The sequence below is a fragment of the Gouania willdenowi genome, chromosome 16, assembly GCF_900634775.1.
Source record: "Gouania willdenowi chromosome 16, fGouWil2.1, whole genome shotgun sequence".
Lineage (NCBI taxonomy): Eukaryota > Metazoa > Chordata > Actinopteri > Blenniiformes > Gobiesocidae > Gouania > Gouania willdenowi.
Genome location: NC_041059.1, coordinates 33,922,245 through 33,935,641, shown reverse-complemented (window position 1 = coordinate 33,935,641; position 13,397 = coordinate 33,922,245). Strand labels below are relative to the sequence as shown.

At 43.9% G+C, this 13,397-nt stretch overlaps 1 protein-coding gene across 6 annotated transcripts in view; it reads left to right on the top strand.

Annotated features, from left to right (window-relative positions):
- Positions 1 to 7,954, top strand: part of adgrb1a (adhesion G protein-coupled receptor B1a) — a 227,193-nt gene extending 219,239 nt beyond the window's left edge. For 3 of the 6 annotated variants that reach the window (XM_028470093.1, XM_028470091.1, XM_028470088.1), the window contains 3 exons: positions 2,108 to 2,143; positions 2,307 to 2,465; positions 6,594 to 7,954. In XM_028470093.1, the coding sequence (XP_028325894.1) occupies positions 2,108 to 2,143; positions 2,307 to 2,465; positions 6,594 to 6,785 (387 nt within the window). In that variant the 3' untranslated portion in view covers positions 6,786 to 7,954. The remainder of the gene's footprint in view (positions 1 to 2,107; positions 2,144 to 2,306; positions 2,466 to 6,593) is intronic. The other 3 variants (XM_028470089.1, XM_028470090.1, XM_028470094.1) reach the window with 3 other exon arrangements.
- Positions 7,955 to 13,397: the final 5,443 nt, after the last annotated feature.

Sequence of the window (13,397 nt, the reverse complement as noted above, 5' to 3'; positions counted from 1 at the left end):
CCGTGTGCACAAAGCTCTGAAGAGATCTAAATGTTAACGTAGAACCCAATCAGAACATCTGTCTTCAAGTCGTGGCATAACTGTATGTCAATCTTTCATGATCTGAAAACTGCTTTAGGTGTACAGTAGTCACTCGCTGTTTCACGGATTTTTTTACAATGCAATTTTGGATGCATTTTTTTTTAGTGTATGAACGCGCATTGTGTTCTGTGTCCTGATTGGCTAATGCTGCGTTCACCCACCAGCGACACATCCAACTCGCTTCACTTCTCCTCTCATAAACCACCAGTGAAAAAAGCCGGTATGATTAGCGGCTAATGCTATGCTAGCTCAGTGCTACAGAGAGAACTTTTACCTGCTACTCCCACCTCCTCACTGATTCTCCACCACACCTAATCCTTCCTAGTCCTGTCCTGGTTATAAAGGCCGTGTCATACAGCTCCAGGTGGTCACACAGCTTCTACTCCATGGTTGAATGGGTGAACAGACCAGTGTCCGTGTTGACGTGACAACATCGTCAACAAAGACTGATTGCATTCTGCATCAATGTCTGATCACTAACAGTGTGACTCTGAAGTGCTGTATGTTTGAAAACAGGTTTATGTTTTAAAATCTAGATGTTTTGAACTGTGAGAGTGTTTAAACAAGAGAGAAATGTGGTTTTACAGCCTTAAAACATGTATAAAAATAGTAAAAAATAAAGCTGACAAATTCGCGGATTTCGCCTATTGCGGGTTATTTTTAGAACGTAAACCCTGCAATAAACATGGAACTACTGTATTTAAGTTAGCCAAATATTTGAATGTTCACCTGCACGTTTTTTTAAAACTATAGTTTTGCCCGCAAACAATGAACTTCTGCGTGCCAAACCAGATTTATATATCACCTAGCAATGTGGCTAATGCCTATCACACAGGTTGGTCTCGGCCCAAAATAATAATGACAAATAAAAACATCTCCGATTAAAATGACTTATCAAGCGTGGAAAACACCTCAGTCATGTGGAAAGCAAATTGTTCTAAATGGTCACTTTGGTGAGAGCCTGTGATGCTGGGGGCGGAGCCAGTGAATTTACTCTTTTAGTGTTATAGACACTGTGGGAGTTTAAAGTTCAAAAATCAAGTTATTGTTTCCATTGTAACACCTCCAGATTTGATATAGAAACACTCTGTTTTAACACTCGATTTTAACTACTAATATTATACACCCCAGAGTTACACAAAAATAATGTGATTCTATTAGAGTAAAAGTAACTCTGCTTTTGTAGAAAGTCTACCAATACCAAAAATGTAACACTTTGAATTTGCTGTGTAGTATATAGTACGGAGTAAGCCATTTCGAACACAGCCTGAGTGAACTGTCAAAGGAAACAAACATCTTAGACTGGTGTACGGGCTCTCAACCAGTATTCCACAACATGACTCCTGTTCTACAGGGTTCAGTGTCATTCATTAAACTCCTTCAAACAGCTTCATTGCAGCATCACTTCCTCATCTCTTTTTTACCACATTGTTCTTTTGTCCTTATTTATTAAGATGATGTTCATTCTTTTAAAATGAAGTTTTGATTCAGAAATATCTTACTATTAGACAATCAACTGAAGAACAGTAATCCTGGAATTAAAGAGAAGTCCTGAATCATTTCCTATTCACACCCAAGGCCAATGGCAGCGCGTTGTGTCCTGAGACTATGGTGGTGTTTCAAACGCTGACAGTTGTGGCTGTGGCGGCTGTTAAGGCTGCAGCCATTGGCACGCAGCAGCCCCAGCATCTGTTTGTTGGTGTCTTTTGGCTTCAGGGCAAAGCGCTTTTTCCTAATGCCATCCGAGGCAGCAGCTGCCACAACAAGCATGCGGCCTGAAGGTCAGGCTTTCCTTCACCACACTATGACGCACATCTTAAAGGTCATTCGGTCACAATCTGCTCTCTGACAGCTTGAGCCAACAGGGTGAGAATGACCAGTGCAGAACCTTAGAATCATTGCTTTTTGTGCAGATAAAACAATGAAAACTGAAACATTTCTGTTCACCACACACACACACACACACACACACACACACACACAATATCAACACACATGTTTAATCTCTCTATCTCATCTCCCCCAGAGACGAAAATCACGCTATGCAGAGCTTGACTTTGAGGTAATTTTAGTCCCTTTGATTCTTAGACCGTGCAGATCTACTATGTCTCTTAGCCATTGTGACTTCTAAATCTCATTTACAAATGGAAAAAGGAGAGTAGAGTAAGATTGATGGTCACTTGTACTGTTTGCCTTTGTACGTAACGTGCAATGTTCCTGTGTAGAAAATAATGCACACCCGGAAACGCCACCAGGACATGTTTCAGGACCTGAACAGGAAGATTCACTGTGCAGACAAGGATAGAGTCTCTCCACCTGTTGATGCCAAAGCTGCCAAAAGATGGAGTGTGTCCTCAGCCAGCAGCGACAAGACCAACATGAGTGTAAAGCCCTTAAATTTATTTTGTTCTGATATTTCCCGTCCCTACTTTCTTTCTGGGTTATTAAAAATGAATGACCATATGGAGGTTATGTGGCCTCAACAGCAAAAAGAAATATTTCTTACTGTTTATTTCAATATTTTAAACTAATTTTGTTTTTAATATCACTGAAAAATAAACAGTTAATTGAAAAGGTAATTTATTTTTGACCCTATGTTGAAGAGAAAAGGGCCATTTATTCTTTTATAAAGAATCTGAAAATATCAATGCAGAAGACGCTTAAACAATTGAGTCTTTAAAGTTTACACCTCAGAGGGATTAGTTTAGAGTCCTGGGATGGTGGGACGGGCGGACGGATGGATTGAGAGATGATGGATGGACGTGTGTGGTTTAGCCTTAACTGGCTCAGCTGCTCGATGACATTTTTCGTCTTTATTGTGTTGCTAAACGTCTAATGAGATCCTTTATTTTTCTTCCTGATTCTTGAAAACTGAAGGCTGGTGTTTTTTACTACGTCCATTCTAACCAAGCAGGGCTGTTGTTTCAAACCTGTTAATTTATTATCATTAAATGAAAAACTATAATTTATGAATGCTTTGTTTTTTTGTTTTGTTTACTAACACGTAAAAAGATCTGAAAAAATGAAGAAATGTTAAGTTCACATTTAGAGTCTAAGAAAAAAATAAAAATTAATTAGCAGTTCATCTGTTTTAAAAGCAGCACCGGAATTGAGCATACATGGCAATTAGGGATTGACCGATATGGATTTTTTAGGGCTGATGCCGATTCCGATTTTTTTTCCCCATCAGCCTTAGCCGATGACCGATACGGACTGCCGATTTTCTTGAGCCGATACTGCTTTTGCTCCCTCAATTTACATCATAAAAATTCCACAATGATGATAACAAATGGTGCAAGTCTAAATAGAAAAAGGAAAATTTATTGAAATTAACAAAGATGAGGTAGAACAACACCAAGTAGAAAATATCTGTGGAACAAGAACAAGTAAAAAAAAATAGAGTGACATGAAATATTATGAAAGATAAATGTTTGTACTTGTCCTGGAAATAGCTTTGACAAAAGCTGGCCTGACTTAAGATGTATTTTATTAACAGGGTTATTGAGTATAAAGATATATAATCATAGTATTAACACAAAAAGAAACCATGAATATTAGTCCATTCCAACACAACCCCAGAACATAAATTCAGATGCGCATTAAGCAACAAACTGTTAAGTTTCTGTTCGAAATTGCATCAAGATTAACAGGAATAAATATTCAAACAAAGTTTAAAAAAAAAAAAAAACCCACCTTCTCAGCACAGCACTCTCATATCGCTGTAATGTTTGTATACCACTGACTGAGAAGCAGAGAGAAAGAGAAACACACACGCCAAACCTCCAGCCAGCTGCTCCTTAAATACAACTGCGACAGCAACACGGAACTATGGAACAACGTCAGCTAAGTTAAACAGTTAAAAGATGTTTTGAACGTTTAAAACTTGCCATTGGGGTTGAAGAGCTTCCTTCACGCTCTGCTAGTGGGGGGAGGGGCACTCTGCAGCCTCTGTCTCCAGTAACACGGAGCAGCCTGTAGCAGCCGCTCTGTATATAAAGCGGAACGGCGAATTCGGCAGGGTGCTTTGGCCGATGCCAATACACGTAAAACGCAAAAGTCGGCTGGCCGAATCCGTCGGTCACTAATGGCAATAATTACATGAGGAAAAGAATCAAACTGAAAATCCACCAGCTTTGTATTTCCCCATCAGAAACTCTTAGGAAATGTGAGATAATATCAAAGATTGAAACATCCTGTTTTGGTTTTAACTCTAATGCTTTGCAACAGAAGTACAGATCTTTGTGATTTGTCCATCGATGTATTTTGTATTTTGTTCTGAGGTCGCTCTTCACTGAGCCAGCCCATCCTCCTGATGCCGGGTTGTATTGGTCTGAGTAAACACCACAAACTGGTTGTTGTGTTTCTCTAACCATTTCATTGGAGTGTGATCTGACTGAAAGAGGAACACGGCAAACTTCACTGGCACTAGTCATGATTACATCAATTACATTTCTTAAATTACCCACAGAGGAAGAACCAATAGGGAGCAGCCATTTTTAGCCAGATGTGATTAAGAAGCATTGATTTCTAGTTTTGTGGCGTGAGCTTACCAACAGTGATCTGTAAGTGACAGCGTTTCATGAGTAACTTTGATGAAAAGGGTGTGACTGAACATTGTCCGTATATGTCTATGGGTTCATCAAGGAAGGAAGAAAGCCTGATATTTTATGGGTTAATTATATCAACAAAAGGGCCAATGTTTGATACTTGATTTTAAAGCTGTTATTGGCCAATACCAATAATAACTTGAACAGGGACTTTACACCTATTGGCCCTCGTTTATCAACCTTGCGTGGAAACGGGTGCAAATCCTAGTGCACAATGTGTCATATGACAGGACCAAAGTGGGACTTATGAAACATTAATATCTGACCGATCCCTTCGCACCAGTGATCGGGTGTTGATAAATGCTGCGGCTGAATTCATTTGTCATTATAATGTTAAGCCCTTAAATATTACAGGTTCGGAGACTCTGCCCACTGAGATGAAACAAACATTTTCAAGGAAATAAATATTTCCGAGATAAAAATAGGTAGTTTGAAAACTGGAATTTAAAGAGCTAATTTTAAACTCTCTGTGGAAGAAAGTAACGAAGGAAGAGCCCCCTCCTGCAAGTATCAGTTATGACGTGGACTTTATATAATTAATTTCTCATTTCATTCTTTAATAATCCATTTAGATCTCTTCTGAATGTATGTCTGCTTATGCTTAAAGGACAGCTGAGGCTTGTTTAATACTTTATTTTCAGTCTCAGTCACATTTTGCTGTGCTGCAGCACAAATCCACACACTCAGGTTTGCGTCCATGAAGTCACAACAGACGTGAGATCTGAGCATAGTGTACAATCACGTCACAATTGACTAATACCGACGCTTGAGTGAATTTGGTCCAACGCACGTCGTACGGGCATATTTGAACTTACGAACGGTTGATAAATGAGGGCCATTGTGTCATACTGACGGGTTTGATTTGGTTGTGTGGGGTTTGTGAATTAAGTTTGAATAAATATTGGATTCCCCAAAACCAATTGGAGCTAGTCAAACTACAGTGAGTTTAGCAACGTTGGGAATCATGTAAAAAAAAAAACTGTTCATATTAATCGTTAGCTGGAGCATTCCTTTGGCAGGGTGGTTGCGTTTAAAAAAAAAAAGTCCAATGGTCTGCTAAACCAGCCAATCAATCAACAGGATCCAAGCTCAGACACTGACTCCTTTGCTGTAAGACACGCCCACCCACGAGCGACAATGATAGACTGTGATTTTGGAGTCTTCTACAGTATATCAGGACCAGCACAATCTCCTTTAGCAGCCTCATGACTTCCATGGAACCTATTGATAGAATCGGAGCACTGCACACACTGCTCTAGTTTTTGGAGATGCTCTGATCATCTCATCTGTCCAACTGCTTCAAATCTATAGGATCAGTCATGTTCTTCTGATTGCTGATAAAAGAACATAATTTAAAAGTTCTATTAAGACTAGGGTGTTGCCATCATTCCTTTTACATTGGTAGTTTTGTTTGAATAAGTTTCCCATTCATTGTCATGTTTCCTTCACCATTCATTGCAATGTGTGAAATTGAAAACAAAACCTACAGTGCAAAAATATATAAGCAAACACAACAAACATTTGTAAATACAATATACACAATATACACACAAATATGATTTCAGAAGTTCCTAATTAAATTTTCTTTTTGGAGGAATCGTTGAAGTATAGCCTAGCTTAAACACCAAACCAAGGAGCATAGAATAGCAACAAGAAGTCAGTCATTAGTTAATTACATACTTATACTTTGTTACTCAAGTCCAATCAAGTAGCATTACATGTGTAACTTTCTAAACTAAATCTCAGTTCAGGAAAAAATAATACTTGTGTTCAATTATAAGAGCTTTAGGTTATCTGTTTGTATGACATCAAACATCTTTGAATTCAACACATTGAAAAGCAGTAGCAAGTGAGGCTGTACTGAGTGAATGGAACTTTTGAATTGTTTTGTCTTCTTTTCATCAGGACAAACCGCAGACTCCAAGTAAGAGAGCTTGGGATGGAATCCGGAAGCCCAACTCTCCCCCTTCCTGGGTGAGGAAGGACCTGAAGTCGGTTACCTCGCCATTGGAGCTTCAGACGGTGGAGTGGGAGAAAACCAGTGCCACTATTCCTTTAGTAGGCCAGGAGTTGATGGACTTGCAAACTGAGGTGTAGGCTGCCGTCACAGCTGCTGTCCCGCTTGTTTTGGCCCCCGCACAGAGACACACATCTATAAACCTTACTCTGAAGTGTACGAGTTCACACGGCTGGATGGAGCTCACTGTGAAGGCCTGAGGATGGGGAGAAGAAGCACGGCGTCCTGTAGCTTTCTGTCTCATTACATTTGATAGTTTGATGTGTTCTGCTGACTCACAGGGAAACTGTTTGAGCTAGTCCGTCATATAATCATCACCGTAGCCATGATACTCAGATAATATTTACCCTGTACTAAATGGTATCAATGTAATCATCATTATGTCTCTTTTCTTTCACAGTTAAGAGTACTCTTGCATTATTGTCTTGTTTTTTCCCCCCTGAACACTGAAATGGTGTGCAGCTCAAACGCTCTGGAATTCTTTATGGACTTCTGTCTCTGGAAAGACAATGAAGACAGTGTTTATCCGGCCCTGGATGCTCTCCTATCCCTTAACAGCCAGGATGGCCTTCTCACCAACACCTCAGATGCCACCAAATGCAGGCTGGAGTGCTTGGAGGTGTCATTGGACTCCATGGACTCCTGTCTCACACACATGATGCTGTGGGCCTTTCCTCTGTGTACCATCAAGACTTGTTCAATAGACTGAAAATGAGTTGCAGTTTAAAACCTCAACCATGGGACATATTCCAATGTTTGTGTGTGGAGTCATGGGACACGGTGTGATTGAGATGAGTTCAAGGTGTTTTCTTAGACTCAGAGAAAGCACAAAGTACACATGGAGCTCTAATGTACAGCTGTATAATTAAATTCTACAGAGTTCTGCTGAATGGCTTTAAGCCTATAGACATCTTTCTTACTGTGTTTGGAATATAGTTATTATAAATATAATCATTATCACAACCCAGACACATAATTTTTATAGGGTTTAAACATTGAGTGTTCTGTATCGCAATGTAACAGTGTGTGTTTGATACCACCACCACTTTCAAAAATGTATCGTCAAAGTCTTGACTGCCAACCTTTGACCTCAATCCTCCTTGGATCACATTATTAGTGCCCTCCTACATCACCTCAATTTGATCTTTTTTTTCAATTTGCAGGGGCTGCCTCTTTGTTAATGTACAGTTTTCAGAGCACAAAATGAATGTGTATCATTTCTAATAAAAGATATCTGTATGCAAAGACACACTTTTCCCACTTGAACGTCACGTTTCTTTAGATTCTACTCGTACTTTGTAGGCTCGCAAGCATGGAGGAAACATGAGCTACTACTGTTCTGCTTCATTCTTTTTTGTGGGCATTGAATCTCTGTAGAAGCTAAGCAATGTGAATCCAAGCAGCCATGACTATTACATTTCACCTTCTTTGAATTGCTGTTAGCATCTGTTACCTTCTATTCCTAACACCAGATTTCCACTGGATGCGTATCTACTCTGTAACTGATCTGTAGATCTTCAGCTTTTGTGGAGATTATTGTGATTCAATCAAGTGTAATATTTATATGTGAAATACGATCCACTGCCGCCCTTTCCAGGGTGTAGCCCCGCCTAGCGCATGAAGAAAGCTGGATATAGGCTCCAGCAGACCCTCACCACGCTGAGAAGGAGCAAGCAACCCGGAAAATGGATGGAGATATGATCCGCCTTGAACACAGATATTTTATTCTGTGTCTGTGCACTACTTCCAAGCTTACTTTACCTAAATATAGAAGGCCTGCGTATCTGTTGCAGAGGGCTCCAGCATGACGAAGCAGTTACGCAGCTCTGCTGGACCGCACACGCTTGCGATGGAAATCGGCACACTGACTTTAATAGAAACGTATCAGCTCTGTTGCTATTCCATAGCAGTTACGCATCCGGTGGAAATTGGGGGTGAGCGACAACTTTAACTTAATTACCACATGCTTTAAACTTTTTTGTCATGTTGTCGAAAGTCATTCATAATAAACTTATCTTCAATTAGGAGTTAAAATAAATCTTAATTTACCAAAGCTAAATTTCAAATTTTCAAAAATATTGTTAGCAATTATATTTCAGCCCTTTTTACTTCACAGCTGGAAGACCAGGGATTGGTTGCTGAGTGCATCTTTCACCTATCGGTTTAGAGTTTGCATGATATCACGTCCCACCACAATCTAAAAACATCGATGTTAGCTTGAATCCTGTTTTGTTGGCCTGTGACTCACACACTTTCAGGATGCACTGCGCAGTGTGCATCATGTGAGCTGGAGATCAGTGATGAGGCACTGAACACAAGTAGATCATTCACCATTTTATTAAACTGATTTAAAAATATATGTATTAAAAAGAAATAGCTGGCTAAACTTAGCTAACTATAGATTAAGATTGTAACTGCTAGCTTGTTTATCACTTTGAGGCAGAAGCAAACCAAAACACTAGGTCTCTGCAATTTAATGATCAGTGATACTCAATATTTTACACATCGCCTACTTATATCATCTATCGAAAGTCACAGTCACAGTACAGAGAGCCAGTAACTTGGAATTGAGAGAGTTAGTAAAAAAAAATTGTCGTGAGGCCAAATTGATTTCTTTGACCACTGCCTCACCCCAGTTCTAGAAAATGATGTACAGCTAATGATAAGGGGTTGGTTAGGATCAGGGCTGGGGGTATGCTAAGGGTTCAGGGTTAGAGAAATACCTTCCACTATTAATACATCAGTTGGTAATTCGTTTCAAGCAGCATGAAAAAATGTAAGGAAGTGGTATTGGCATGCACCCACAGCCAACCTCCACCACTTCCCCCATGATAAGGAGAGGTTTGTGGTGGATTGTGTTTGCATGTAAGTTAATAGATCTGATTTTTAGGTTTAGGGTTTTGTCTCTCGTGGTTAGGTTTACACTTTTATATGATATACCCGATATGCATAGGTTTTGAGTTTTAAGGTGGGGAGAGTAGCAGCCTCCCGTACTGAGATAGGGAGCTTGTTCCAAAGGCCAGGAGCCTGGTAGCTGAGCGCTCTGCCTCCTGTTCCACTTTTAGACACGTTTGGAACTTCCAGTAGACCAGCAAACTGGTAGCAGAGTTCTATTTCATCCTTACTGACCGCCAGAGGCGGTGCTTAAAGCACCGGATGTTCCATCATGCGCAAGTCGAGTAATTATATCAACAAAGTCACCTGTGACCCCTGGATGACCCGGAGAGTCTATATCTACCGCTGTCATCAGGTGATCTGTTCCTTCTATCTTCTCAAGATTGTGGATAACAATAGCAGGTCAGTTGTTTGCTATTCACAGCTTGTTGCTTGTAGCTTCGTAACCGTAAGGTTGGTGCCTCGAGTGTTCTCATCCGCTAGAAGCTGCGACTCGCTGTTTTCCCTTTTAAGTGGGGCTGGGACACCACAGTCTGCAGCAGGTGAGTGCACCGTTTCGACTTAGTCACCAGTTTACCAAGGCCTGCCTGAGGTTGTGAGTACCGTACACTTGTTGTCATGTGCAGTGATCCGCCTTGTGATTGTGTGCTGGTTCAGACTGCTGTGTTGCTACGTTGCTCTGTTAACATCGTTGTGGTTACCCTGGCCGGTGGATTTGCTGGTGTGAGGTCAATACGGGTCCCCGGCATGCTGCTGCTAAGCGGCGGCCAGTGCTTGACTCCCATTAATGGCAGTGTGCATGCTACGGTTTTGTCGGGTGTTGCTCCAGTTAGAGTCACTGGGAGCACAGTTTGATCACTCCAGTCCAGTGCGCTCGCTGTCCTGAGTGAAGTTCCTTCATTGAAGCCGCTGCAGCTCGGTGGTTATTAATATGAACTAACCTTGTCACAGGCCCATCCAACCTTCAGGAGAAGGATGCGCTGTCCACGGACAGCATCCTGCACTCTGTTTGGTGATGCTGGCGGGGATGGGCAGGATGAGCTTGCCTCACAGGCTTCTTATGCCTTTTCAGAAGGTTCTAGTAGGACCTCATCTGTAGGCTCAGTGTCCAGCTGTGGCACTGTGCAGCCGGCAATGTGCACGGCCTTGGCACGCCTTGGGTTGGATGAAACTCCGGTCCCTACCCGAAGGGCAAATACTTTTTTCAAGCAGGCCACCAACCCCTCGACCTTTGTGGTGCCTCCCTCTGACCACTACATTGCGGAGCTCCGCAGATGCTGGCTTGACTCAAGGGTTCTCTCCCATCACACAAGCGATGGCAGGGCTCTGACAGTGATGTATGATGCTGGCAGCTACGGCTTGCAAGAGCTAACTCCAGTTGAGCCTGCCATTGCAGTACTGATAGTTTCTCCGGATGAGGCTATGAGACTGGATGCATGCTGCACGTCTAGGTATTTCCCTGTCACACCTGGCACTGGCTTTGTCGAGTACCTTGCAGGATTCCGGGTCGAAGTCTGCAGCCCAGTCTCTAAGTGATGCTTAATTTGCATTTATGACCAGGGAGCTGGGCAGGCTAATGTCAATGATAACACTTATATGTCGCCAGTTCTGGCTGGCACAGTCTCCTCTATCCGAGCCATGTCGCAGAACACTGCGTTCTCTTCTGGTTGTGCCAGGCCAGACCTTTGGTCCAGCGGCATTGCAGGCCTTGGAGCGTAGTCTGCAGGTTGGCCAAGCGAGGCAGCAGTTTGCCAGTTTACACCAGGGCCCCCATGCCCCTCCTAGGCAGGGACATTTGGCAGGATTGGATGCAGGTCACCCTTACCCACGACCGACTGCTCACCCGTCTGAGCAGTCTAGGGGCCTGCAAATCACAGTGCCAGGTAATCAGCAACGTCATGCAGCCACACGTCCATCTGCTCAGATGCCTAGGGGTTCTGGAACCTGAACCTCAGGGGCCGGTTGTGTGACTCTTTTCCCAGGAGCAGCTCCTCTGCTGGGAAGAGCAGACCACAAACACTTGGGTAGTATCAAGGTATCAGTATCAGTTCAAGGTTCTGCCATTTGGGCTATCCCTTGCCCCTCGAATATTTACTCGGTGTCTGGTCTGTCACCATTACAGGCCAGCAGAGTTTCAATACTACCCTATCTGGACGACTGGCTAGTCATTTTCCCGACTCGGGAGGAGGTGTTGAGTGACACTGCTGCTCTTCTCCGTCACATGGGCAATCTAGGCCTCAAGGTAAATTATGCCAAGAGCATCCTCGTACCCAGCCAGGTTGTGAGGTATTTAGGGCTTGTGCCCACATTACTGATTTCTCAGTAATGTGGGCCTCCCTCTTTCCAGAGCGAGTCTCCACCATCCTAAGCCTTCTACAGTGTTTCCAGCATGGCACCCTCCTGCAGTATGGCCTTGGCATCCATGATCATACCACTGAGGCTTCTAACACTGCGCCGATTTCAGGTATGGATGAACAGCCTGCATTTAGACCCCAGCAGCCACCGGCACAAGGTAGTCAGGGTGTCTGCCCAGTCTCTCCTTACCCTGCGACCCTGGAGCGAGAGGGACTACTTAATGTTGGGCGTACCCTTTGGGAAGGTAGCCTCCTGCCGGGAGGTTGTCGAGACGGACGCCTCTCTTGTGGGTTGGGTTGCAGTGTGGAAGTCCAGGACTGTCAGGCGGCTGTGGAGTGCCCAGCAGAAGCAGCAGCACATAAATATGTTGGAACTTCAGGCTGTATTTCTGGCACTCAGGCACTTTCTCCCTGTTCTAAAAAATCTGCATGTTCTCGTCCGGTGAGGCAATACCTCAGCTGTGTACCACATCAATTACCAGAGCGGCACAGGATTGCTGATGTGTCTGCGGGTGTCACACCTGCTCTTCATGTTGGCTTACCCCAACTTCCAGAGCCTCCGGAGAACGCATGTTCCTGGTCTTGGGAACACTGTCGCGGATCTCCTCTACCCTTTCAGAAGCCTCCAACTGGGGAATGGAGACTTCACCCTGAGGTGGTGGCTGTGATATGGGCCACATTTGGCAGAGCAGCAGTGGACCTCTTTGCCCCAGAGGCAACAACTTGCTGCGCTCTCTGGTTCTCTCTGAGAGAAGAGACCAGCCCCCTAAGGCAGAACGCCCTGGCGCATACCTGGCCGGACGGCCTACTTAATGCGTTTCCTCCAGCAGGGTGGTTTCCGCCTGCTTCTGGTTGCCCCTTGCAGGCCAGGAAGACCATGGTTCCTGCTGATGCTCAAACTCACCGGTGTGGGGGATGGACTCACTGGGGGGTTGCTGGCGTCTGTACCAGGGTTGGGGCGGGGTTGCTTGGCGCCTCGGGATGATGCTGTTTGCTGGGGGGCGGCACTAGCTGATCCGGTGGTTGACATCGCTGTTGGCCGTCTGGTAGGTCTGTCCTGCTATCTGCAGGCCGGTGGGTGAGTCCGGGGCGCCCTTGGCTAGGGGCTACTGTTCCGCACCGGGTGTGTGCCGTTGGAGTGCCTCTTTCCTGCGGTGGCGGCTGCCAGTCGCTCGCGCGCTGGTGGCCGGCAAGACCTGGGCTGCAGTCCTTGCGCCATCTGGGGCTGTGAGGTCCTGCTGGACTGTGGCCGGTTGGGGGTTCTCGGTCCCGGGGGGGTGTTCTTGGGGTCCGGTGGACTTGGCTAAGAATGAAATAGAACAAGAGTTACGTATGTAACTACGGTTCTATGAATCTTGGATGACCGCCAGAGCATCCTGTCACTCAGGATCCTTGTGTCCTCGTGACAAGATTTTGTCAGGAACAGATAACCTGATAACACCG